This window comes from Glycine soja, chromosome 14 (genome assembly GCF_004193775.1).
Source record: "Glycine soja cultivar W05 chromosome 14, ASM419377v2, whole genome shotgun sequence".
Lineage (NCBI taxonomy): Eukaryota > Viridiplantae > Streptophyta > Magnoliopsida > Fabales > Fabaceae > Glycine > Glycine soja.
Genome location: NC_041015.1, coordinates 625,968 through 653,110, shown reverse-complemented (window position 1 = coordinate 653,110; position 27,143 = coordinate 625,968). Strand labels below are relative to the sequence as shown.

At 33.7% G+C, this 27,143-nt stretch overlaps 4 protein-coding genes and 1 pseudogene across 4 annotated transcripts; all 5 read left to right on the top strand.

The window, feature by feature from the left end:
- The first annotated feature begins 3,564 nt into the window (after window positions 1-3,564).
- LOC114384887 (calcium-transporting ATPase 12, plasma membrane-type-like) lies at window positions 3,565-7,642 on the top strand. Its single transcript, XM_028344713.1, has 2 exons — window positions 3,565-4,189; window positions 4,676-7,642. Exons 1-2 carry the CDS (start codon window positions 3,788-3,790, stop codon window positions 7,361-7,363), a joined length of 3,090 nt encoding a protein of 1,029 aa, XP_028200514.1. The 5' UTR covers window positions 3,565-3,787; the 3' UTR covers window positions 7,364-7,642.
- A 1,880-nt stretch (window positions 7,643-9,522) lies between these two features.
- LOC114382992 (chlorophyll a-b binding protein 215, chloroplastic) lies at window positions 9,523-11,196 on the top strand. Its single transcript, XM_028342558.1, has 2 exons — window positions 9,523-9,775; window positions 10,367-11,196. The coding sequence occupies exons 1-2, from the start codon at window positions 9,630-9,632 to the stop codon at window positions 11,016-11,018; spliced, it is 798 nt and encodes a 265-aa protein (XP_028198359.1). The 5' UTR covers window positions 9,523-9,629; the 3' UTR covers window positions 11,019-11,196.
- Window positions 11,197-11,938: 742 nt separating this feature from the next.
- LOC114382993 lies at window positions 11,939-16,338 on the top strand (annotated as a pseudogene).
- A 2,059-nt stretch (window positions 16,339-18,397) lies between these two features.
- LOC114383733 lies at window positions 18,398-19,127 on the top strand. Its single transcript, XM_028343465.1, has one exon. The coding sequence runs from the start codon at window positions 18,423-18,425 to the stop codon at window positions 18,786-18,788; it is 366 nt and encodes a 121-aa protein (XP_028199266.1). The 5' UTR covers window positions 18,398-18,422; the 3' UTR covers window positions 18,789-19,127.
- Window positions 19,128-21,301: 2,174 nt separating this feature from the next.
- LOC114385378 (heat shock protein 90-6, mitochondrial-like) lies at window positions 21,302-26,454 on the top strand. Its single transcript, XM_028345427.1, has 19 exons — window positions 21,302-21,599; window positions 21,753-21,932; window positions 22,013-22,086; window positions 22,423-22,548; window positions 22,635-22,812; window positions 22,899-23,042; window positions 23,151-23,264; window positions 23,409-23,468; window positions 23,597-23,671; window positions 23,763-23,867; window positions 24,077-24,217; window positions 24,307-24,399; window positions 24,523-24,600; window positions 24,830-25,084; window positions 25,174-25,276; window positions 25,457-25,631; window positions 25,716-25,821; window positions 25,911-26,000; window positions 26,092-26,454. Exons 1-19 carry the CDS (start codon window positions 21,474-21,476, stop codon window positions 26,260-26,262), a joined length of 2,394 nt encoding a protein of 797 aa, XP_028201228.1. The 5' UTR covers window positions 21,302-21,473; the 3' UTR covers window positions 26,263-26,454.
- The last annotated feature ends 689 nt before the right edge of the window (window positions 26,455-27,143 follow it).

The following is a 27,143-nucleotide window of genomic DNA, read 5'->3' as shown; positions in this document are numbered from 1 at the left end:
TCTCATATTTTTAAAACAAAAATTTGATTGATAAGATTTGATATAATACTTATAAAAGTGATAAAATTTAAATATTTTTTAAAAAAATATATTAATTTGACCCATAAGTAGAACCATCATCCCCATTACATGTTCTTACCAAAAGCAAAACTGTTATTTCTTCAAGCAAAATTTCTAAAATCAGCTGTTGATGCAATAAAAGCTGTGAGCCTAGGAGCTGCACATGATGGGGAATAGCCGGTGCATCGATATTCTGTAAGTGTTTCATAAACCAGAGCATTTCCTCTCAAAGGAGCTCATCTGAAGCCCCTCTGAGGCCAAGTTCCCCCACTGAAAAAGCTAGAGAAAGGTTGCTCAGCCCCGACTTTCCTAGGCTCTTCGTTCAACTCGCCTTTTGGCGACTGAGTGTGTTTGGATAGAAAATTTTAACTAAGGAAAGTAATTTATCAGAGAATTTGAATTTTTGTAATTTAGAATTTATTGTTTGGATGCTTTTTATGAAGAATTTAAAATTTTAGAATTTTAAAAATTTCCTTCTAAAAGGTGAGAAATTGAAATTCTCTTCTTACCGTCTTCTGCAAGTAACACCGTATGAGCTCCTAAAATATCGATCGGGTATGAGCATATAAAGGAACATGTATAACTAGTACACCAATCATATTTTTATTTTTTTCATTTATTTTTTTCATCCTCATAATTTTAATTTTTTTTATCCAAATATAAAATTTTGAAAATAAAAGAATTTTAATTGAAGTATTTAAAATTCTTAAAATTTTAAATTTCTCTATCCAAATACACGCTAATAAGAGAAATGAAATTAGAGGAGAATTGGAGAATGCAGCAATTGAAAGGATGTTTTCAAAAGAAAGTAATGCCTCCACTTTGACCATATAGCAATTATTTATTAGAAAGAGTGTGTAAGCTAGAATTGGCACTTAAATTGGATTGAGACGTAACGGAGAATAGGCCAAACGCGTTGAGGCTAGCAATACTGCAGGCTTATGTTTTTTTTTTAGAAGAATAGCATGCTTTTGATATCCATTCCAGATTTGACTTATTTCATTGATCATTATCTAGAATATTATATAAACTAAAACTAAATTAGTGAAGATAAGGAAACAACAATCTACTGTGTTAGAATTTACTAATGAGAATCTTTGTTATCTGATAATCTCTATTTCTTTTTATTGTTACTTGGTTAAATGTAATCTAGATTTCACTTTAATTATTGATTCACAATTTTGATTTTTTTATTCTAGGGTCGGGCCAAGATCGCCATTCCGAATGTTGAAGAATGGGACTATACTTTGTACTGTTAGGCTATTGGTTTTTATAGTCCTTTTAGGTTATATGAAAGAAGGGGAGAAATTGCTCTTAATTTAATTAATAAGGTAATATCCCTTCACGCTGCAAACCAATACTTCTCTCTCCCATTTCCTGCACCCTGCAAAAATGAGACTCAAGTTCGGTACGGCTAAGCCAAGCTATCACCTACCCCTCGCTTGAGGTATCTTGCCTTAAAAAGTATATGATTTTGATTTAATTCTCAATTTTGTATGTGTTATTTCTTTTATTTTAATCTAATTGAGCCCAAGACTTAACTTATTTATTTATTTAACATACCATAAAAAATTAATCCAATTAATTAAAGTGTAATAAAATAAAATAAATATATGCAAAATTAAAATTTAAGCAAAATTATAAATTTTTTAAAATAGAAAGACCAAAAGAAGGAAAGAAATAGAAAAATATAAATTACATTTAACATAAATTTAATAATAATTAAATTTATAAAATAAATTTTAATTATCTCATGAAATTAAAATTTAGGGGTGGACCTATTTACAATGTCACGGAAAAGCTTTTCTTTTTTCTTTTTTCATTGCGTCTCCAATAAATACTTTTGGAGAAGTTTATGCAAACATGCCCTAATTCATAATGCATAAGAAACGGCTCCCTATTCCCAAAACAAAAATGATTTTTAACAAACAAAAAAGATGATTTGTAACAAAGAAAAACAAAAATGTGAATAGCACGAATCTATTTGACATTTGAAGAGATAAAAAAGAAAACAATATATATATATATATATATATATATATATATATATATATATGATAAAAAGCAATAAACAAATTATAAATATTAATAAAATATTTAAAATAATATAATGTCGAGATGTCATTACCGTTCCAAAAAGCTTACGTAATAAAAAAGAAAAGAACTTTCAATCTACCTAGCTTCTCATTCGGGAATGGTAGAAAGATTAGCATTGAAAATCATAAAAATGTGTTTCACTTTACGTTCAACGAATTTCACTATTAATTTTGTAATTTTTAATAAATTTTGTATTTATCTTAGATTGAGAGAAGGCTGAGAAATGAGAATAGTGCAAAACGTATAGAGGCTAGCTAGCATGCTTTTTTCCATTGTAGATTTGACTTATTACATAAATCATGATCTAGAATATTAAATAAACGGAAAACTAAAGTACTAAACATAAGAAAACAACAGTCTATATTGTTATTGTTGTTATTATTATATATAATAAACTTTATGTCTTTTCGTTCATAAAATTTTATCACTTTTTTTTTTTATGTGAAATGATAGAGCGAGGAGGTATTCTTAATAATACCTGACATGATACCAATGGCACGTTGAAGCTGCCATTAAAGGTTCACTCAAAAAGTTATTATACAGAAATCACAAATAAGTATTTAGTAGGGTAAAGAGAGAACATGAATATTAGGATATAAAAAGATTGATTTGATTAGACTTGTGACTCAAAATCCAACTCGATTTAATATTTTAATGGATCAACATATTTTATTAGTTTGATTTTAAATCTGATTTAAATATAAAAATTATTTAACTCTAACTATTTGGATGGATTTTTGTCAATTCGGTAATTCCTTCACTGGCTTGCACCCCTAATAAATATGTACGGGTGAATTAGAAGTGTTGTCTTAAATTTTCAAAAACCAAAACTATTATGTATTTTTCTCTTCATTTCCGGTTCAAAATATCAATTTAGTAAATCAAATCCTAGGGATTTTTTTAATTTAACAGTATTTAGTTTTTTATTAGGTATATTTAAGAAAAAAAATTAATTCCATGACATGCAGTCCTATATAATTTAATATATCCTTAACTTTGAAATTCCACGCATGTTTAATTTCCGACAAAATAAAACCTAAAATAATTTCCTTAGTTAGTAAACATTTGTTGTGTATAAATTTTAACATTATCAATTAATTAAAAATCTCTTTAATATAATTTTAAAAATAATTATTATAAAATTTAACAAATTTATTATACATAATACTTTTGTGATTATTTTTGGTGAGCATAATATTGTGTCATTGAATAACAATCTGAAAAAGTTTTACACACCATTGATATATATACTTTTTATTCTAGCAACAACTTATTAATTTGAGCAAAATTGAATTTTATTTTTAAGTAAAATTTTCATCTAGAAGAAAAAATTTCCCAAACCCAAGGTATCGTGAAAGAATTATAATTAACCATGCAAAAGACGCGTGAAAGAAGAAATTGCCATAGAATTTCCAAATGGGTGGGGATGACGACCCCTTATTGTGCACCCTGCTATGCGTTTATGCCTTGTGTTTGATAATCTTGAGAACAAGAAACCTAGACGTTGTTCCGGTTGCATTATAGTCCATTCAAGCATTGTGTCCAAAATAACCAATTAAGTGTACCCTTTCTTTTTTGTTTTTATCACCAAACCAATCTTATACCTCATTCATTGTCACATATTTAAGTCATGTCCCAAGCAACCTCGTCTTCAGCTGGTGGGGGTGATGGTGGTGCCAACATTGAACTTGGTGCAACCTTACTCCTCACCACCACCGGCAACAGCAAGTACACCAGAATATGGCGTAGAAGTTTGTACATAAGATTCCTCATCTCTGTCAAGAAGCCAACAACTTCCATCGACAACCATGAGTCGCCACCGTCACTACTTTCTTCAGTACCGTACACTTCATTGCCTCCTGCTAGAACCTCCTCTTCCGTTGCAATTGATATTAAAGAAGAAGAAACAGAAGAGCACATTAGGAGAGATATTGCTCGAATTGTAAAGGAGAAGGACTTGAGATCTCTCGGTCTGCTTGGTGGCGTTGACTCTGTTTCCGCTGTCCTATGTCGTCAACATCAACACTCAAAGGTATATATCAACCTTCTCCCCTCCTCATACTCATGCCCTTTTCTTCAACAATGAAACAAAAAACAGAGAAAAATAATAAAACTTGGGTTATGATGTTATAGGTGTGAAGTATTCACCAACTTAGCCGATGATTAATTTCTATCAAAGAACATGACTGATCACTTTGAGTGAGATTTTTTCTCTTAATTATATTTGTTCATTCACAAAACTCGAACTTTAAGATCTTGTTTAAGGAATCTCAGCTCAGTTCCATTCGGACCAACAACTTGGTAAACTCCTATACTATTTGAAAAAACATTAAAAAGAGAGTGATTCTTTTGTTTTTTCATCCACGTGGTGGTTATGATATTTGGTGGATCCCTTCTAGTTTAATGCCATCTAATTCTTGGTTTATTGAAGTGTGAAGAAGGATGGATCTACTAACTGTTGTTTGTGGTGGGTTGAGAGAGATGTGTTTTGTTGATGGGATTTTGTTTTTATGAACAGGGCAACACCACTATACCATTACCAGTTCTTGGAACAAACTTGTCCAAGTTTTTATTCAACAGCTGCAAGGTCTACCGTTGCACAATTCTGGTGATGTTAATCTCCGCTGGGTTGTCATTCGCCATAGGATTCAAGCAGGAGGGACCTAAACATGGTTGGCATGATGGTGTTGCTATAGTTTTTGCTGTTTTACTACTGGTTGCAGTAACTTCAGTAGCAAACTTTTGGCGTGAGAGGAAAATGTTGAAATTGGCAAAGACAAAGGTCGAGTTGCAATTCAGGGTTAAGAGAGGTGAAGAGACCCTAATGGTTCCCAGATCTAATATTGTGGTTGGTGACAGAGTATGCCTGTGGCCAGGTGATGAGATTCCAGCAGACGGTTTGCTTGTAAGTGATGGCATCCTTTTGCTGGCTGAGCCTGAGGCAACAAAAAGCAAACATGATCCTAAGGGGAACCCGTTTCTTATATCTGGTTCAAAGGTGATTGGGGGCCAGGGAAGGATGGTGGTAACATCAGTTGGAACCAACACCAATTTGGCTGAAAGGAGGGGCTTGTTGGAGCGACTAATCGAGAGGCCAATTTCTTACATTGACATAGCTGCTCTTTTTATCTCACTACTGGTTTTACTTGTGATCTTCATTCGCCTAATTTCTGAAAAAGATGGGAACAATAGTGGGCTGCCTGAAATGAAGGGGAAGGTCTCAATTGGCTTGTTGATGAAGGCACTTCAGAGAGCTTTCTTGAAACCACAAGGAACGGTTTCCACTTTAACACGTCTTGTCACTGTTGCAATACTATGCGTGCAGCATGGAATGCCACTTGTGGTCACAATTTCTCTCAAGTACCAGATGGATAAGATAGTTCCAAAGGAAGATGCTGTTCTTAATGATTTATCAGCTAGTACGACAATGGGGTTGGTAACTGTCATCTGCATTGATGTATCAGGTGAGCTCATATCTAAACCAATGGAGGTTAGCAAAGTATTGATCGGGCAGAAAGATGTCAGCATGGTTGAGGGATCAGAAATAGATACAACTGCGCTTGACATGCTTAAACAAGGAGTTGGTTTATCAATCCTTGCACCAGAGATTTCTCTTTCCTCTTTGTCTAATTCACTTGTTTCTTGGGCAGAAAAAACATTGGAAGTGAACTTGAGATCTTTCACAGAAGAGAAATTTGACATTCTTAAGCACAGCAATCTGAATTCTGGCAAAGAAGGCAGCGGAGTTTTGGTAAGAAAAATTGGGGACAATGAACAAGTTCTGTACATGCACTGGAGTGGAGCTGCATCCACAATATTGGATATGTGTTCACAGTACTATGATAGTACAGGGGAATTCCATGCAATCAAAAACCAGAAGATCAAATTTGGGCAGGTGATTGAAGAGATGAAGGATGGTGGCCTTGAGCCAATTGCTTTTGCTTATAGAGAAACAGATGGAAAAGAACTTGAGAAAGGACTGATCTTGTTAGGACTGATAGGTCTCAAATGCACTACTAGTCTAGAATCCATAAAATCAGGTTTGGAAAATCTGAAAAAAAATGATGCAAATATACAGATCAAACTGGTCTCGGAGGATGGCATCATGGAAGTGAAAGGCATAGCTTGTGGACTAGGACTAGAATATGATAATGTGCTTGAAGGAAAAGAGCTTCGGGATTTGAATGGGGAAGCTAGATTAGACAAAGTGGATCAAGCCCATGTAATGGGAAGCTTCCATCCTAAAGACAAACTTCTCATGATACAGTGCTTGCAAGAGAAAGGTAAGGTGGTTGCATTCATTGGAACAAGGTTGATGACTAATCATTCTTCAGTTCTGAAGGTAGCTGATGTGGGGATAGTTTTTGATCCTCTGAGAACAATAGTGGATATAGATAGTTGTGACATAACAATCAAATTTTTCAGTGTATTGGAACCAATTGTGATGGCTGGCAGAAGTCAATACCGCAATATTCAGAAGTTCATTCAACTTCAGCTGACATGCACCATATCAGGGTTAGTCATAACCTTGATTACAACATGTACTGGAGATTCCCCCCTTGCAGCATCCCAGTTAATTTGGGTGAATGTCTTGATGTGCATTCTGGGTGGCCTAATGATGGTATTGAAGCTAACCGGCGAGGAGGAACAGATTGCTAAACAACCATCTGATCATAGGAACCAACATATTGTAACCAAAGAAATCTGGAAAAACGTTGTTATTCAGGTTTTATATCAGACTTCTGTGTCAATGATACTTGAGTTCGGTGGAGATGTTACTGACAAGGAAAAAAAGGTTAGGGAAACCATGATCTTCAACACATTCCTATTTTGCCAACTCTGCAATTTTCTCAACTACCAGGTTTTGAAGATGGTTGTTCAGAGCTTCTATTTCTTGGTGGCCTTAGGTGGTTGTTTTCTTATGCAAGTGCTGGTGATTGAGTATGCTAAAGGCCTAGCAGATTGCATGCGGCTGAATGCTGCGAGATGGGGTATCTGTGTCTTGATTGGTGCTCTTGCATGCGTATTTGAATGGACGTTGAAGAATATTCTTCCAGTTATTCTCAATCCTAGCACCAACATTGCTTCAGAATCAATTACTTCACCTTCGTTCTATCTTTCTCCAGTATTTCCAATTCTGATGTTCGTTCTGTTCCCTGTAGGACTAATTTTTAGTCAAATAGGCATGAACATGACAATTCGTTAGTGCAGGCAGATCAACTTGACACGCCCAACGACTTTAGTCAGTGTATAAATAATGTTGCTGCATATGTAATGTTAGTGTATGCATTCATTTGTGGCAGCACCTTTCTTTGTAGTCATTGTAGAATAATCATTTACTTGTACTACCTATATGAATGTAGATAAGCTTCATTGATTCCCCATCACTTCCCTGCAGTGAATTAATGTGAACGTTAGCGTTTCTAATCTATTATTGTATATATTTTCAGTAGAACTTGTTTATGTCAATGTCTCCATAAGTCAATTCCCATCCTGTGCATCACTTGTCAAGTTTGTTGCTTTTAATTTAAAAGTCTTGTGATAATAATAACGTAGAAAGTGAATCACAAATTAGCATAGCCGTATGAATTTTGTAGCTTAGTTGGACTTATTTTTCTTCTTTTATAAACTCTCTTTAAAACTTTTCTGCATGTCTCCGAAGTTGAAAAATGTAGAAACTATACATGCATGTTAATTATCAGAGAAAATTTAAAAATAAAGCAACCAAGCAAATTTCATATGCATGTTAAATATCAGAGAAAATTTTAAAATATATATACTCAACGAGAATGAAAAAGATAAAAGTTTACTTTAGAAATAACCAAAAAAGATAAAAGTTTAGAACAAAAAAAATTAAATGAATTTTTTTTGAAAGGCAAAAGATTAAATTAAATAGCAGATGAAGATAAAGAAAATGAAAAGATAAACTAAATTAGTCTAGACTTTCTTGGCTAAAGTGAAGCTTTAGAGTACAAATTCAAACAAACTTACATCCCCCGAAAGCTTTCAAGTAAGCCGAAGTGACCTATTAGCTTCGTTTTTCATGCTTCCATGATTAAAAAAGTAATTGCAGAACTCCTTCCAGTATATGAGCTCGAATTGGGGTGCCAGATATGCTAATTAATTACTTTTATGATGCAGGCAAGTGTGTTTTCAGATGCTGTTCGGGATGATGTTGATTTTTATAAGTATGAACTGCACTCCTTTAGCTTTGAAGTTTGATCACTAGTGGATAAATTATTTATATCTTGAGCTTTGAAAATCTTCCAATGAAACTTCATTCACACTTTCTGTGAAAAATATCATCTATTAAAGAATCTTGTCGTGGTCAATGCTATGCATGACAACATATTAACTATTTAAAAGATAACTTAAAATTATAAATAGTTACATATTATAAAATGCTGTGGTGGACATGTTACCACTTGTAGAATTTATATAGTAAAATTGAATCTATAACAACACGACACTTTATGTTTATGGAATTGTCATGTATGTGATAATAAATAAGATTAATGAAATTATTATAAAAAACAAGGCCTTAATCGAAAATTCAATATCTTTCTATTTTTTTATTTTATAATAGTAATATAATTAAGGTGCTTTATTTTGTTTTCTCTTAATTACCGTAATTCTCATTTAAATACAACTTTTCTAGCTTATGATATTGAAAGTTAATTAAAAAACCAATAACGTCCTGAATTTTAATCTAAAACTTCTAGTACGTTTGGTTTCACATTTTAGATATAATTTTTAAAAGTTAATAGTTATAAATTTGTATTTTAAATGTGATTTTTTTTCTATTTTTAATGACTTTTTAACCATGTACAGTTATTCATACTGATTTTTTAAACTGTTTGCTTGAAGAGACCGTTTTTGACACCAAGTTAAAGAGGTCATTATCTCTTCTAAAATCCTAAGATATAATTTCCAAATGAAACCAAATTTGTAATGTAGCGAAGATGAGCTGCCACATTGTGTTCTTGAGGTCGAGGCACTACTAGCCCTGTGTTTCTGTGTAGTTTTACTAGCAACACAAGTTTTTTCTTTTTTTCAAAAATAAAAAAGAAAGAAGAAAAAAAATGTGATGGGTCACTCACGGGTTTGCAATGTTAGTGTAGCATCAGCCCAATCCAAACTATCTTCCATACCAATTTCCAAGTTTTAATTTAAATTTAAATTTCTTGACTCTGTTGGACCTGAATTGTGTGGCTTACATTGACCCTCTCGAAAACATCTGAGGAAGAAGTCCTTGCATCCACGTGGCAGAATAAGAGCCACTATAGCATGACAAAATATCAGCATGAGAATCCACATCCAAATCCACGACCAATGAGGTGTTGCTGAGTTGTGCATATCCTCATCCACAGTATCATACGATCTTCTATAAACCTTTGTAGTAGCTTTCTTCATTCTCCACAACACAGAACAAAAACAAAGAAAAAAAAAAACCCTTAGCCAACACAACCATCATGGCCACCTCTGCTATTCAGCAATCAGCATTCACTGGTCAAACTGCTCTGAAGCAGCTCAATGAGTTCGTCCGCAAGACCGGTGGCGCCGGCAAAGGTCGCACTAACATGCGCCGCACCGTCAAGAGTGCTCCTCAGAGCATTTGGTAACTCAACATTACCCTTCCCACTCCACTAGTTCAACTTAGTAGTTACTGCTTTTAATATAATACTCGCTTGACAACATAAAATAATACTAGTAATTCCACAAAACTTAGATGCAAAACCTTTTGTTTTTGGTATTGTGTTCTACTTCTTCCATCTCATTATAATTGTCCCGGAAGAGAAAAAAAAAAAAAGACTTTGTTTCATAATAATTATCATTTTAGTTTTTCATTTATTTATTATTTTATCTTGGTATATCTAAAATAATCTTTAGACGATTATTATTTTGGGATGGAGGGAATAATTAAAATTGGAGTTTTAACTAACTAATTCACGTAACAAAAAGTTCGCGTTAAATGTTAATGATTATCACTGAGGTAAAACTCCAAAAAGCATCTATAGAACTATATCTATGTTTTGCACTTAACAATTCTCAGCAGGATGGGGCTAACTAGAAAGCCAGTGATTATGCAAGCATAACAGATTAATAATAGTTATTGTCTTGTCTTGTAAAGATAAAAAAAATCAACTAAGTAACAGATATGAAGCTAGGTTTTAAGAATTTGTCTGAGGTGTTGTGAAAAACAAAACAGGTATGGCCCTGACCGTCCCAAGTACTTGGGTCCATTCTCGGAGCAGATTCCATCATACCTGACCGGAGAATTCCCTGGTGACTACGGATGGGACACTGCTGGATTATCAGCTGACCCGGAAACCTTCGCCAGGAACCGGGAGCTGGAGGTGATTCACAGCAGATGGGCAATGCTTGGTGCCCTTGGCTGCACCTTCCCAGAGATCCTTGAGAAGAATGGTGTCAAATTCGGCGAGGCCGTGTGGTTCAAGGCCGGTGCACAGATCTTCTCAGAGGGAGGCCTTGACTACTTGGGCAACCCAAACCTGATCCATGCTCAGAGCATCCTTGCTATCTGGGCTGTTCAGGTTGTGCTCATGGGGTTTGTTGAAGGTTACAGAGTTGGTGGAGGACCACTTGGTGAAGGACTTGACCCAATCTACCCTGGTGGTGCTTTTGACCCTCTTGGTCTGGCTGATGACCCTGATGCATTCGCTGAGTTGAAGGTCAAGGAACTCAAGAACGGTCGCTTGGCTATGTTCTCCATGTTTGGTTTCTTTGTTCAGGCTATTGTCACTGGCAAGGGCCCTATTCAGAACCTTTACGACCACGTTGCTGATCCTGTTGCCAACAATGCTTGGGCTTATGCCACTAACTTTGTCCCTGGACAATGAGGATGCCTACATGCAATGCAATCTTCTGCTCCCTTTTGCAGTTCCCTTGTGTTTAACTCCATTTTCACTAATGTAACTACACCTGTGTAGCAGAAAAATCTGTATGAGAACCATTATATTTTTATATATTAGAAATTTGGGTCCCCAGAAAATATCAACTCTTACGTTTGGAATTCAAGTTAACTAGTTCAAACGTTGAAACCATGTTCAAGGAATCTATCTATTAGTGATGTACGTGCCTTGTACACCATCCAATTCAAAGCCATGATTAAAACCATAAACGAATGAATCCATCTTCCATTACCAACAACATCCAAAGCCCACAAGGCCACAACAAGAGAAAGAGCAGGCGGGCATTCAATGTATCCATCTAAATGCGTCAATAATGTAGTAAGTCATAAGAAAATTAAAAAACAAAGAAGTGATGAAGGGGAAGGTAGTAATGCAAAAGCTATGATTTGAAAACAAAAAAAACAAGTACTCTTGCTTACCACTTTCTTTTTGCTCATTTGGAAAGAATACAAATAGCATACGATTTTAGATTTTTTTAATCTCCCATTTCTTTGTGAAATCAAATCACGAATTACTTTTTTTTTTTCCAATTTCTTTCTCAATACTAATCTTCTTTTTTTAATTTTTTTTATCGGAACCAATGAGAATGTAAAGCAACAAATTAAAAGTTCTGTATCAGTTGCAGCGATATGTTTTGGTGTACACAGAAATAAAGTTTAAACCTAAACTGTCTTGCAAACTACTTAATGACCCTTTCATTATAAGTTGACCTTAGTGAATTATCTATTGTAGTAATCTAATGTAAATACCCTTCTGTTATCATGCTAAATAAAAAAGAAAAATTATCAGTAAGGATTATTTATTCAGTGTTTATTGTTTTAATTTTTCAAAAAAGAATGTTAATGTAGTAATAAATTAAATTTCTGTTAAATATAAATATAATTAATAATTGAATAAATTAATAAGTTACAATTTATGTGGGATTTAGGGATTATACTCGAGGTTCGGGAAGGGTGACTCAAATTGAAGTTTACCGTTTTCACTTTTCTGCGTGGACGTGAGAGTGTGAACATAGCTAAACATCTCATTCCTTTGAAAATTATTATGGCTTCTCTTCTTGGTTCTGCTTCTTGTTCACTGTGACTGTTCTTCATCACAAATGTGCATTCTCTTCCGGTTATTCTTGTTTGTGTGCCAAAGCTTGAAATTTTTTTGCCCTTCATTTTGGATCCAGAGTGCTTGTTTGCTTGAGCAGAGTCTTAAAAGGCTTCATTTTTTTTTGTTTTTGTTTTTGTGTGTGTTCTGTGTTCTGTTGCTGGCTTTTAGTGTAACAATCTTTGTTTCGCACTGTATTCAGGAATATTGAACATAACCTTCATTGGATTTTCCATTCGTCAGTTTTATATGCGTAATTGTATATTTTTTGTTGTTGTGCGTCTATAATGATGACACTGAGATTCAAACCTATGATCTTATGGACACTATTCCAATCCCTCACTACTAGGCCGACCCTAGTGGGTTCCGCATAATTGTATGTGGTAATATTACTTTTTGTGATAAAAATTAGTAATGCATTACTTCCCATTCTGATATATGCATTTGAGCTTTTTTAATTGTATTTTCCAAATCTATTCTTATTCTGTGTTTTTCGGCCAGTAGTAAGTAACTAGCTGTCCAGATTGGGCAAGAAGGGAGGGAAAAGAAGAAACACGAAAATGTTTTTCCACATAGTGCTGGAGCGAAAGATGCAGCTGCATCCTCGCTACTTTGGTTGTAACATTCGTGATAATCTTGTTTCCAAACTAATGAAAGATGTGAAAGGCACTTGCAGGTGATTCCCCTTAAGATCCTTTCAATATTTTTTTTTTCCACTAGAAAATGAGTTGTGCTAAAATGGGAAAGAAGATGAAATAAGTTAATCAGTTAACCATACTATTTCTCTCATACACTCCCTTAACTTGAGTCCTTTGACAATGATAAGCTTTTCGAGATGCTTGAAGTTGTGAAAGTTAGCAGACAGTTACCCAATGAATAAGTGCTAACTTTGTCTTGGGTTTCTCTCTCTTATTAAACTTAAAGAAACAATGAAGCATGAAATAAAAGTACGCTTGAAAGGCCACCTCAAGATAGAAACATCTGCAATTGCAATAAAGTAACACCAAAATAATCACAATAACCCAAATCCCCAACCTCAAGTAACTAGGACTCAATTCCCTGAGTTAAGAACCCTTCATCTCATCCTTGCCCTCTGGCATGAGCCTTTGTTTTTTACCCACTATCCAGTAATACATGTTAATAAGAGTAATTTTTCTTGTGCATTTGTTTGGACAATACATAATTTAGATCAGAGAAAAGTATTTATCCTTAAGTGACTGATTTGGACCTTAGATGGATGTAAAATTTGGATTTTCAACTATTATGCAGTGGTAGACATAAATTTGTGGTGGCGGTTACAGGGATAGAAAACATAGGGAAAGGCTTGATTCATGATGGAACAGGGTTTGTGACATTTCCAGTTAAGTACCAATGTGTTGTCTTCAGACCATTTCCAGGCTTAATTCGTGATAGAAAACATAGAAGCTGTTGATACCATGGTGAACAAGGTTTATACAGTTCCTTGCTCGTTAGAGTAATCAAGCTGTGTAACTCTAACTTGTGGAGATTGTGGTTTATGACTGTTGAGTTCTGTTTGTGCAGATGGGATTTTTTGCTGAAGCTGGACCTGTCCAAATCTTTGTTTCAAACCAGGTAAGTTTGTCTTTAATAATCTTTAAGAAGTGGTCTCTATTATCTCCATGTTATATATCTAAAAGATTGTTACTATTGTTCCTCATTTTGAATATTGATTTTTTTTTCCTTTATTGTTCCTGTCATTGGAATGCTAGGCAAGTTTTCAATTTTGAAAGCCAAAATTATGTTTGTCATTTATTATTGTTGCTATTGGAATGCAATGCAAGTTTTTTGACTATGTCAAAATATTATGAATGAGGTTTTGGGTTATCCATCCCCCTCAGAAGTACTTGGCAGCCTCCATTCCTCCAAATTATCACATAGGAACTTGGGAGAGTGAGAATGCCAGGATTTTGGGGTAGGATAGGATGACCACATATAGATAAATTCATTCAAATATATATATATATATATATAATATTATGTATTGTCATACCTGTTTCTTAATTTCTTTTATTTAATGTAATATGTCTTTGCGTATGGGATGTATCCTTATCATATATGTATATTTGTACCCATACAGCATGGGTTAATGTTATTATGCCTATCTGATTTCTTTTCCAAGAGAAATGACTTTTATTAGCATGAAGATCTTGACCATGAAATGAATTATTCAGCTCGAAACTTAATTATGTCAATGGACTTCTGTAACTATTTGATGTAGCAGTTTTGGGTCCAGAATAAAGATGATTGTGCAAATTTGAGATTGGCCAAATAGAAATAACCGGTGCATGAATCCAGTTTTCATAAACACAGGAAAAATTCCTTGTATTGTTTGTTTTTTTTAAGATGATCATTGTCAGCCAATTATTCCTTGTATTGGTAATGTTTAGAATTACCAAGGATTATTTTCTGTTTCTTTTCTTTTCTTTTTAAATTAATTTAAGATAGAATATGCCATTACTTTGCAATGGATAATTTTCAACTTGTAGTGGTACTTTTACCTTTATATATATTTTTGTTTGTTAAGACCCTTTTTGCCCCACTTAGTTGATTCCGGATGATATGGAGTTCCAGTCTGGAGACTTGCCAAATTACACTACTTCAGATGGATCAGTATATCTCATTTATAACTTCCTCAATGGAAAAGAAGAGAGCAAATTGTTTTCTTTTTTTTTTTGTCTTGTTTTTTTTTATGATTATTTATACTACTAATCGATTGGTCTTTTGCAGGTTAAGATTCAAAAAGATAGTGAAGTGAGGCTAAAGATAATCGGGACTCGAGTGGATCCTACTGAAATTGTACTTCTATATATATTATGTCTCTTCTATATATATTATGCTTCTTTTTATATATATATATATAAGCAAATGTTAGTTGTTAGAATGTTGGCGGGAGGGATTTGAACCCATGACCTCTCCCTCCCCCCCCTTCTCCCTTCACCTACAGCCAACCTTATAACTCCTAGCTTTATGCTAAATTCTGCTTTGAGAAATTTGAATGATTAGGAAAGCATTTTTAGCTCAGTAGCAAATATAGCTTTTGTTTCTCCACAAATTTCTTTACTATTATAAATTATTAAATTCCTCCCAAAAGAGCCTTTTAGTTTTTGCTAATTTTAATATTTAGCTAATGATCACTGGCTTAGCCCTAGTATTTGTGCATATCATGAAATTTGTGGAGGAATTTATAATAGTAAAGAAATTTGTGGAATGCTAGTTTATGCTCCATTAGCTAGTAATTTACTGTGTTGGTAACTCTTTTATCACTATTTAAATTTTATCCATTTCAAAAGTTATCCACATGGAATATTAAGGTTACTACCAAGCAAGTTATTTGCTACCCTGAGGGAGTTATGAATTTACCGTGTGCTTTTGTGGTATGCAAGAATCATTACTATTCAATGGTGCAGCTTTACTTCATTTCTAAAATCTTGAACGTTGTGACTCACAAAAGTTGTGAGAAAATTGTGATCACAAATTCTCCAGTTACTGCATGCAATGAAAATGATAATATGTTTACCACATTGCTGATGTTACTTGTTGACTGTATTGTTCCTGCCATGATTATGTTGTATGCCATGTGTGAACATGTCTTAAAAGAACTCTTGTCTAGGCCTTGTAGCCTAATTGAAGTTTTAGCGAGCATACGATACTAGTTTGTATGCTAATAAAGTTTTAATACTCTTGAACATGCTTAGCCTATGTTTTCCTTCCGTTCGGTTGTATGACTATAGATATGAACTGTGACAGTGTCATGTTTTTAAAATGACAAATAACGAGATACAAATCATTTTTTCCTTTGGATATTGAATATTTATCTGATTTTCAGTTTCAATGTTTTCTAGAACTCATTTAACTGATATAATGCATAACTTTTTTCTTTTTTGTAGTTCTGCATAAAAGATGATTTCCTGGGTGTGATCAACGACCCTGCAACAATTTAAAAACCCCTTACTGTACCTTTTTGTTGGAAATAGGAGAGCATTTAATGATTGTTACTTTTCTACTAACAAGCTTAGTTATTGTGTTTAGCTGAGTTCAATGTATCTCTGGATTATCTTTGTAATCAGTTAAAATCACTCTTTTTTAAAGGTCAATGTTAGTTATTACTCCTTTTGTAGCCTTTGAAAAAATTCCAAATTAATTGATGTTTTCACTTTTCAAATGAGATATTTAAACATTTATTTCAATTTTGTCCTGTAATAAACAATGTTGTCTTAGAAAATTTAATAATAAATTTATTGAAATTAAGAGAAAGAAGAAGGAAATTTTAATAAAATTATCCCATAATATATATTAATTTTCTTAGAATATTTACTTTATTGCTATGTGTGAAAATACCTTAAATATTAGTCTTTTTGAGACAAAGGAAGTAATTTGTTAATTTATGTCAGTGAAATGATTCGAATTTATAACTTTTTTTTCTCTTTTAATTATCAAAATCAATCTTATAATTTTTTATCTAAAAATCACTTATTGACAAAGTTATCTAAATAAAAATTGATTCTGATTATAATTGATTATTGAAATGATTTAATTTGTGTGACTGTCCCAAACACACCCATATAGATCACTCTATGTTGACTGAAAAACTTACTCAAGAAAATGTAGGTAAAATAGTAAACACTATGTTGACTGAAAAACTTACTCAAGAAAATTTAGGTAAAATAGTAAAATTTGATTCTCCCTTGCATGGTATAAAAGCTCTAGATTTTTTTTCTCTAATGTCCAGCAATAGGATAGGTGTAACATTGTATACTAACTTTTTATATTTTTTTAAATTGAAACTTCACAACTGATGCTTTGCACGGATTTAGTGTTCTAGTTTAAAGAGTAAAAAAGTTGCTCCTATTTTTAATATTTATTTTCTTAAAATTTAATGTTTATTCGAATAACTAATCGTAACCGTTAATATTTCACTGAATTAATTAAGCATATAAGCATGTATACTTAAGATATGTTATGAAATTTTATATCCAACTTTACCATCCAACTAAACTAGCCATATTCTTACTCATTCTTTAATTGGTACTCAATTGTAAGAGAAACAATCATTGCATGGCTTGTCTTCTAACACTTAACCTACTCATTTCCTGCAAGTTTACAAGTCAAATCAAAAACCATATAAAATCATTTAACAAAACACAAATCAATTCAAAGACCTCAACTTGATGCATATAACCAATTGATACTCCACAAGACCACAACCATTCAAATTGCAAAAAATATCTCATCTTTAAAGATAATCCCATCATGGATATACATTGTTAGCTCCACTAAACCCATTCACTACCCAATATTCAAATTTTTCCTTTCCTAAAGACTCAATGTTAATTAGAAGAATGGTGAACAATCCAGCATTTGGTCAAGAAACAATCAAATTCATTCCAAACACAAACTTCTATGAAGCCTACCTAGTTACAGTTACAGGTTATAGATGAAAAAAATGAGACATGAATTTAGCAACTTGCCAGGTTAAAATTTCACAAAACTAAGCTTTATGGCTTTATATCAACCCAAAATCCACAAGGAAAAATATGGACATTTATTACAACTATATATAACTAGAATTTAAAAGTAGCTAGAGTGTATCGTTAAACAAAACATATGCTTACACCGTAGATTGAGTTGTCTGTCTTTCCTTCATGGACTCTACATTAGGACTAATTTAATCATTGATGGCAAACTCCAAAAATATTCCTTCTCTGTTCCTTTTGTCTCTTGTGCACAGCACCACACTCTCCCTCCAGCTCCAAAACAAGAATAGTGCATTCAACAGTTAATGCTTATTAAAACGGGAGGGTATTATACCAGCAAGATCAAACAAAGAAGTACCATCTCCTCCCAGATAAGCATTGCATTACCTAACCATTTATTCTCCACAATACTTCCTTCCAAATGCTACTCAGCATCATCAATTTGGACTCTACCTCTCACCCTTTTCCTCCTTCAAAAAGTCCCTTTGGCCACACATCCAACGGCCCTGCCTTCCCCTATACTAACTTTTAGCAATTATCTATTTGGCATGTTCTCCAACAGCAGTCGATTCTAATCTCTGTTGCTATCATCAGGAATCAATAAGAAGGAGCCAAATGAATAAAATAAACGATGAACAGCTAAAAATGATTATCTCCTATACATGCACTTCCAAACCACTACATGCCAAACCCCACCAAAATATAAAGAAGACACCTGATTGAAAATTTTACTCACTGCCAAATGGGTAGGCAAGGCAATGATCCTAGTCCTACCACTGTGAACTCCTCCATTGCTCTTCTTCAAGAAAGGTTTAGACAGTTGGAGAAGGTGAAAGAAAGAAGAGAGGGGAAACAACTTAAACTCTTGTCATTTGAGACCACCTCCTCATCATCACAAAACTCTCAACAACAACCAAGGTTGGTGGCTCCACATAGGCCAACTCTCCATGACTCTCTTTCTCTTGGCCTCAACTTCACAAACAAGCAAGGTGATCATCACAACACCATGAACATGAAACCACCTCCATCCTCCAATTTATGGCCACAGGGAGCATCAACATCAAGAAATTTTGATACCTCAGACGTTGATACTTCCCTTCATCTGTAAATATATTTACTACTGTTTGTCTTAATTTGCTTCCCCAGCTAGTACCTTGTATAATAGATGCATAATAACCCTATGTTCGATCTCCATCATTTTGTATCAATAATCAAGGAGGATTTGTATCAGTTACGCTTTTCTTTTTTCCCCCTTGAAGGTATGTGAATGACATTTGACATTCGTAATTGTATATGATCTTTCCTATACAAAAATAACTCGTCATATTTATAGGCCAGAAAACAGTACTTTGCAGTGGCTTGATCCATGTCAGGAAGGCAGTAATGAACGTAACTCAATTGTAGCTGGACTTTAGTTCACAGATTCGTGTTCTCTTCAAATATTAAATTGGTATTTGATACATCTTGGATGTGTAATACTACTGTAATTTAATTTGCATTCTCTTATTTTAGAGAAGAAAAGAGTAGTACCAAAGTTACATAAACTCGTATATAAGTTATTATCAAGTGACAAATTGATATAAATTAAAATAATTTTATGGGCGTGTAATTTAATTTAATACTTTTATTACAAAAAAGTACTACCTAAAGTAACATACGCGCATATATGAACTGTGATTTAGTGATATACTGATATATTTTTTCTTTTTTTGCATAAGATTCACATTAATCAAATATTATTTTACATTTCATTAATTGAAATATATAAAAAAATTGTTTTTAAGACCGCTAAAAGCATTAAACATTTTTATTGTATATTTATTAAAGTTTAAAGCTTTTAAAATTGTTTTCAAAAACTCAGTAATAAATCATATGTATTTAGTTTAACTTATTTTAAAGAAATAGTATTTATTTTCATCGAGAAAACTGAAAAAGGTGCAGTAATTATTTCCTCGAAAGTAGTCATTTCCAAACTTGCAATTAGTTTTTTTTTTTACTTATAATTGCTATATTGATCAAAATCTTTTTTTTTTTATAAATTTTGTAGAAACATGAAATTATCATGCTCTACTCCAATATCAAATCACCTACTTATAATTATGTCTAAACACGTGCGTTGAGACATACAAACACGACAATTATATTGTGCTCTTTATTTATTTGGCAGTATCCCAAGGTGGCTTTAGTTGGACTTATATATTTCTTAATATATTCTTAAGAAATTAAAAGTACAAAAGGTAGAAAATATATGGCATGCCATACTGATGATATCTTATTATATTTATAATTTTTAAAAAATATTTGGCAATATTTTGAATTTAAAAATAACAACTAAATTCTGATATTTATTCATAAATACTTAACATTTTTCAAAATTTAAGATGCACTAATAGCAATTTTTTTTCATTAAGTACAAAATCAATTACAAGAATTGAGTAAATCATATCTACAAATAAATCATTAATCTTTTTATGTGCACCAATGATATTTCTCTAAAACTATTAAAAACTTTGCTTACTGGACAACTCTTAAGAAAATTCTTAGACGTTGAGGATCTAGTTGAATAATTACGATTAAATAAAATTGCATGCATGTGATTTAAGGTTGTGCAGTAATTCTCTAATTCTCTTAATAGATCTATGTTAATAATTCAATATATCATTGGCGTGTTTTTCTGTTCTACTAAATGTTTGTAAAGAAAAAATCTCAATACATTTGGATTATTTTACATTTAAGTATGATAGGAAGCAAGCCTCTTACACTAAAATAGTTTATATAAGATTCGCAATTCTAATTTTGGTTCAACTCTATTGGAGTTTCACTCTTTCGATTTTTTACTGTACACTAAATATTGTCGGTGCCTCTTTTTATCTATTTTTATTATTTCTTTGAATTTTTATTAAAAAAACTTATGCCTCCAATTCAATAATCATAGACTCCATCCACCACCCAACCAAGTTTTGTCAGCTTGACATATAACCCCATGGAAACGGGCCTGGCCTCATGCTAATGGGCCTGGCCTCCTGGACCGTTGCGAAAGCCTCCTTTCTCCCACCATGTCCATTTATCAGTGAGATGATCTTTTCCAATCTTTGTTTTATTTATTGTGAAAGAAAATTGGCCTCAACTCTCAAGAGATAAGAATATGGTCGCGATGAAAGTTTTGATTAAAAACATTAATTTATAAATATTATTATTATTATGCTAAACTATGTTTTTAATACTTATGAATGAATATGAAAATGTTTAAAATTTGTCTGTGTAAAATCTATTATACATTTTTTATTTTCATAAGTTGAAATATATTATTTTTTGAGTTAATGTAAATTTGAATAAACTATGATGATTTTTTACATAATTATACATAAGTGTAAAAATATAATATTTTTTATATTGGTTATGTATATAATTGATATAAAATATGATATTTTTTATAAGTTTAGTGTTGAGATAAAAAAAAATATTTTAATTACGTGAGAACCAGAAAAATAACATATTGAATTAGAAGAAAGAATTCTGAACATTTATATATTGACAAGGAGGATAAAGAAATTATAATAGTCGTACAAATTAAGTAAAAAAAGAAACGAGGCATGAAAAAAGAAAATAAACCGAAAAGGGAAATGTATTGTTGAGGGAAGTGTGTAAACGAGCTGCATCGAGAAGCTTCCAAAACGCCATATTTCAATCGAAGCAAGCAAACCCCTTCTAAAACCCTACTACCAAATTTTCTTTCAAACAAACGCTGTTTCTCTCTCTCTCTCTCTCGTAGTTCAATTCAATTCAATTCAATATGATGCAGAGACTCTCTTCTACCACTACTACTACTACTACTCGCTCTGCCTTGCTGCGCTACGGTGGCGGCGCACTTCGCCGGGACGTGCTTGCTCCCATTTCCTCTTCTCACTTAACAGCTAAGGTGCTCATTTCTTTCTCTCTGGCTTTACAAATTACTCTTCATATCATAATCCCTACTATTCATTCGCCGCTACCAATCCATTTCCTTTTCAGTTAGATAACATTAATTAATTATGTAGTGTAACTTACTGATGTTCTGGAATTACAATCGCAGTCACAGGTGGGTGAAAGTGACACCAAAGCAGCTAGATGGTTTTCTATTATGAGCTCTGATAGATCCACATTTGATTCCTCAAACTTGAAAAGGGATTTGTTCTTTGGCAAACGATATGAATCAACTGCTGCAGAATCTTCTTCCTCAGCAGCCGCCGAGAGATATGAGTACCAAGCTGAGGTATTATATTTCATGTCTAGTCTAGTGTCATGAGCATAGCTTAACTTTCGATAATATATATGCATCCTTGGCTATGGCAGGTTAGTCGCCTCATGGACCTCATTGTTAACAGTTTATATAGTAACAAGGAAGTGTTTCTTAGGGAGCTTATCAGGTATGCTCTTTTGCTCTTGAGTAGTATTTGCATATGTCTTGTCTGATAGAGCATTTTTGCTTATGCTTCATTGGTGCAAATATATTTATCTACACCCTTTTAAAGCGCTGTTGTGGTTGTGGTGTATCATGTATGATTTCCTGCAGACATGCTGCAAGTAATTGAAGGATCTGTTTTGAAAATTTGTATTCAAGTTTCTCCTTTTTCTTTTGGAAAACTATTTCCAAATAGATAGTTGAAAAATCCAAAAATAGAGAAGCCTGTGTCTTGGTATTGATTGAATATTATGAAATTCTGCATTGTCCCATATATTTATCTATGCATTTTCATTTGCAGCAATGCAAGTGATGCTTTGGATAAGCTGCGGTTTCTGAGTGTAACAGAGCCTGGACTGTTGAAGGAGGCAGTTGATTTTGATATCCGAATTCAAGCTGATAAGGATAATGGGATCATCAGTATTACGTAAGAGAAATAGCTATGAATATGATTAATGTTTGATTAAAAGTTTGTCATTTCAGTTGGTGCTGTAACTTATGTTTTTTATGCAGTGATACAGGCATTGGTATGACTAGGCAAGAACTAGTTGATTGTCTTGGAACTATCGCTCAAAGTGGAACTGCAAAGTTTTTGAAGGCTCTAAAGGATAGCAAGGATGCTGGTGGTGACAACAACTTAATTGGTCAATTTGGTGTGGGATTTTATTCTGCTTTTCTGGTTTCTGATCGGGTATGCATTTTTGTAAAAGTAAATATGTGATGCTCTTAAATATTTTTGTTTAATCTGGTATTTATATAATTTTTTGTTGTTTGAAGGTGGTTGTCTCAACAAAGAGTCCAAAATCCGATAAGCAATATGTTTGGGAAGGGGAGGCAAATGCTAGCTCATATACAATATCTGAGGAGACAGATCCCGAGAAGCTGATTCCAAGAGGAACTCGCCTTACACTGTATCTTAAGGCATGTTGATAATTTCCTTGTTTGACCATCAAATATTTTTTTTTTGTTTTCTTTATTCCTGAGATTAATTAAAAATGTGATTTCTTTTTGCCCATTGCTATCTTTCAGAGGGACGACAAGGGTTTTGCTCATCCAGAGCGGATTGAGAAACTTGTGAAAAACTATTCACAATTTGTCTCATTCCCAATATACACATGGCAGGAAAAGGGATACACCAAAGAAGTATGGCTCTACAATCCAGATTTTTTCAGTTTGATAGCACTATCTATGACCATATTATTTTCATTTTAAGTTAAGTACATTCCTTCTAGATTGTAAAAATTGACTTATTTTAAGTTAAGTTCATCCTTTTTGGGCTCATTCCAGGTGGAAGTTGATGAAGATACAGCTGAAGACAAAAAGGATGATCAAGATGATAAGACTGAGGTGACAATCTGATTGTTCTGCATATATGCTGAATCAAGTATTCTGTTGAATGTGAATGTGTGATTGTGTAGCTTCTGCAAATTTACTCATTGACTCATGACTGAGTCTTTGACACATTGTTATGACAGAAAAAGAAGAAAACTAAAACTGTTGTTGAGCGGTACTGGGATTGGGAGCTGACAAATGACACCCAACCAATCTGGGTGAGTTTTATGATTTCCAATTCCATGATTTGCACTTATATTGAAAATTTATTACTTGAATGAAGATTGTGGCATTACTCTATTTATGCAGCTTCGTAATCCTAAAGAAGTCACTAAGGAGGAGTACAATGAATTCTACAAGAAGACTTTTAATGAATACCTGGAGCCATTAGCATCATCACACTTTACCACAGAGGTAAGGATTTAATTGTCTCAAGTTCCATCTTGTTGTGTATAGTGGATTTTTTTATTTGTTGATGCAAATTCAGAGTTTAGCTGAAAAACATAGCTTGAGAACATCAATTTTTCTCCAATGTCCATAGGAGATTCATAGTGTAATTTGCCAGCTAATATTGTGTTGGTTATTTTTATTGATAAATGTGTGGATGATGTTTGTTATTGTAGGGTGAGGTAGAATTTAGATCTATACTTTATGTTCCTGCCTTCGCTCCCTCTGGAAAGGATGACATAATCAATCCCAAGACCAAGAATATAAGACTTTTTGTGAAGAGAGTGTTCATTTCAGATGATTTTGATGGAGAACTGGTATAAGCACTTTGCTATCTACAACCTTGAATAACTGGACGGTGTTCTGATAATTTTATCCTTCACTAATGTTTTACTTGCTTAAACAGTTCCCCCGATACTTAAGCTTTGTCAAAGGTGTTGTTGACTCAAATGACCTTCCACTCAATGTGTCACGTGAAATTCTTCAAGAGAGCCGCATAGTAAGTAGATAGGGCAACACGCATATTCTTACACTTTACATCTGAATCTCTCATTTAGGATACACTTGTAAAATTCCTTACCAGTTTCATCTTGCTTAATTTTTTTTACTGTGGTGCTTGAAGGTTCGGATTATGAGGAAACGTCTAGTTCGGAAAGCTTTTGACATGATTCTGGGAATATCCATGAGTGAGAACAAAGAGGTATATTATTATTTTGAAAATTGTTAACTGTATACAGTTTGCTTTCATTTTTTCTTTAAGTTGTAGAGGAGCTAGGATAAATTGAGGTGGCTTTATCTTATAGATATATCAACATTATATATATCCTATCAGCTTTTGGTCTTTTTTTATATAACTTCTCTTAAGCTCTTTTTAAAAGGATGGCCTTTTTTCCTGTTAAATTTTACCGACTCACTTGTTCTGTATGCAGGACTACGAGAAGTTCTGGGAGAACTTCGGCAAACACTTGAAATTGGGTTGCATTGAAGACCGTGAGAATCACAAACGTATTGCTCCCTTGCTTCGTTTTTTCTCGTCCCAAAGTGATGAAGAACTGATCAGCTTGGATGAATATGTTGAGAACATGAAACCTGATCAAAAGGATATTTATTACATTGCTGCTGACAGTGTGACTAGTGCAAAGAACACACCGTTCTTGGAGAAACTTGCAGAGAAGGATCTTGAAGTATAAGCTTTTTTTTTTTAGTTTTTAAATTTTAAGTACTTATTTCCATCAATTAATATATTGGTGATTTTTGTAATGTAATTTTACAGGTTCTGTTTTTGGTGGATCCAATAGATGAAGTTGCTATTCAAAATCTTAAATCATACAAGGAAAAGAATTTTGTTGACATTAGCAAGGAAGACTTGGATCTAGGTTAACTTCTTTCTTCTTTAAACTTTCAATAATTTGATTGAACAAACACTCGTGTTTAGTTAACCAAATATTTGTTAGTCTCTCTTTTGAGCCAATTTTAATGTTGACAATGGTGTGAATTCGTAGCTTGGTTCTTGTTTAATGTTCAAATTTGTTATGTATAGTTTGTTCTTTCTGCAGGTGATAAGAATGAGGAAAAGGAAAAGGAAATGAAGCAGGAATTTGGCCAAACGTGTGACTGGATCAAGAAAAGATTGGGAGATAAAGTTGCAAGTGTGCAAATTTCAAACCGGCTTAGCTCTTCACCTTGTGTCCTGGTGTCTGGAAAATTTGGTTGGTCTGCAAACATGGAAAGGTTGTCATCTTTTTTCTTTGATATTAAATGATGTATTTTGAAAGTTTGAGTGCATAGTTCAGTATGTAATCAAACTTACTGCAGGCTGATGAAGGCACAATCTATGGGTGATGCATCCAGTTTGGAATTCATGAGGAGCAGAAGGGTGTTTGAGATCAACCCTGACCATTCTATTATCAGGAACTTGGATGTACGATAAATGGAGAATCCCCACTTCTTTTCTTTGTAATGATTACAAATTGAAATTATGGTAACGTAATCTTGATGGATAATTTTCAGGATGCATTTAAAACAAATCCCGACGATGAAGATGCCCTAAGAGCTATTGATCTTTTGTATGATGCTGCTTTGGTTTCCAGTGGTTTTACGGTAAACTCATGGCTCCATATTAGTGAATGTCATTTAAGTTTCCATTGCGAAATCCTAAACTTGTATCTTTTGGTTGTTTGTTGGTGTGCAGCCTGATAATCCAGCACAACTTGGAGGGAAGATATATGAGATGATGGGTATGGCTCTCACTGGTAAATGGTCCACACCTGGTCAGTTCCAGTCCACAGTAACCCAGCCCCATACCCCAGAAACTTTAGAAGCTGAGGTGGTTGAACCAACTGAGGCTGGTGGTCAGAAGTGAGGACAGTCGTGTGGACATTTTTGTTTTCTTCGCGTTACTTTCTGTTCTTTCTTTTAACACTGCTTACGGAGTTACGGGTGAAATTGTATTCTTGAAGAACATGGGTATTGATAGTAATATTTAGTTTTTTTTTTTACCAAAGTAATATTTATAGTTATCCTTTCCGTTGTGATTAGAAAACATCCAGCATAACCAAGTAGTTTTTCTTTTGTTTGGGGAAAAAAAGATATCAAGATAATTTGGATAAATATGCTCTGTGGCAGCATGAGATAAGAATTATTTCAATGGAACTGTTGCCAAAAAAAAAAAGATTATGCGTTGTACTTCTGTCCAATAAATCTGTTCTGTTTTTGGTGGATCCATTAAATCTGACCTGGGCTTTTGCTTCCTGTACCTCCCAAGAGACATGTAAAGACATAACTACCCCTCACTAGGCATACCTTCACCACCTTGAAACCTGACGCAAATCAGCGTTACCCACTTGCACCAAAATAGTGAAACCCCCATCACTATAGTGCTTGAAAACCATCGTTCTTGCTGATATCATATATTGTGCTTGTGTTGACAATCTCATTGTCATTGCCTTCTTTATCCCACTGAGTTATGTTGATGTTTGATGAGGCCTACGGTTGGCAAAGTTCACCTTTCAATTGTTCAATTTTGATTTGATGAGGTCATGCTTGTTGCGTTCGTTGTTGTGGTGGGTTGATGTGGTGGCACCCAACCCACTCATTACCCTTCTCGGCATCATTACCAAACACCTCATTCTTGCCTCCCCTTTCTGTGTCGCACCCACCCCCTTCCTTCACCCTTTTTGCAACCCAACACCAACACCCTCACACTAACCCATTTGCACCCTAGCACGTTAATGTAGGCCTAAA

Coding starts and splice junctions, on each gene's coding strand:
- LOC114383733 (XM_028343465.1), top strand. CDS start 18,423: ATGGGTAGGCAAGGCAATGATCCTAGTCCTACCACTGTGAACTCCTCC.
- LOC114385378 (XM_028345427.1), top strand. CDS start 21,474: ATGATGCAGAGACTCTCTTCTACCACTACTACTACTACTACTCGCTCT. Junction 25,632..25,715: donor TGGTCTGCAAACATGGAAAG/GTTGTCATCTTT, acceptor AACTTACTGCAG/GCTGATGAAGGCACAATCTA. Junction 25,822..25,910: donor CTATTATCAGGAACTTGGAT/GTACGATAAATG, acceptor GATAATTTTCAG/GATGCATTTAAAACAAATCC.
- LOC114382992 (XM_028342558.1), top strand. CDS start 9,630: ATGGCCACCTCTGCTATTCAGCAATCAGCATTCACTGGTCAAACTGCT. Junction 9,776..10,366: donor AGTGCTCCTCAGAGCATTTG/GTAACTCAACAT, acceptor AAAACAAAACAG/GTATGGCCCTGACCGTCCCA.
- LOC114384887 (XM_028344713.1), top strand. CDS start 3,788: ATGTCCCAAGCAACCTCGTCTTCAGCTGGTGGGGGTGATGGTGGTGCC. Junction 4,190..4,675: donor GTCAACATCAACACTCAAAG/GTATATATCAAC, acceptor TTTTATGAACAG/GGCAACACCACTATACCATT.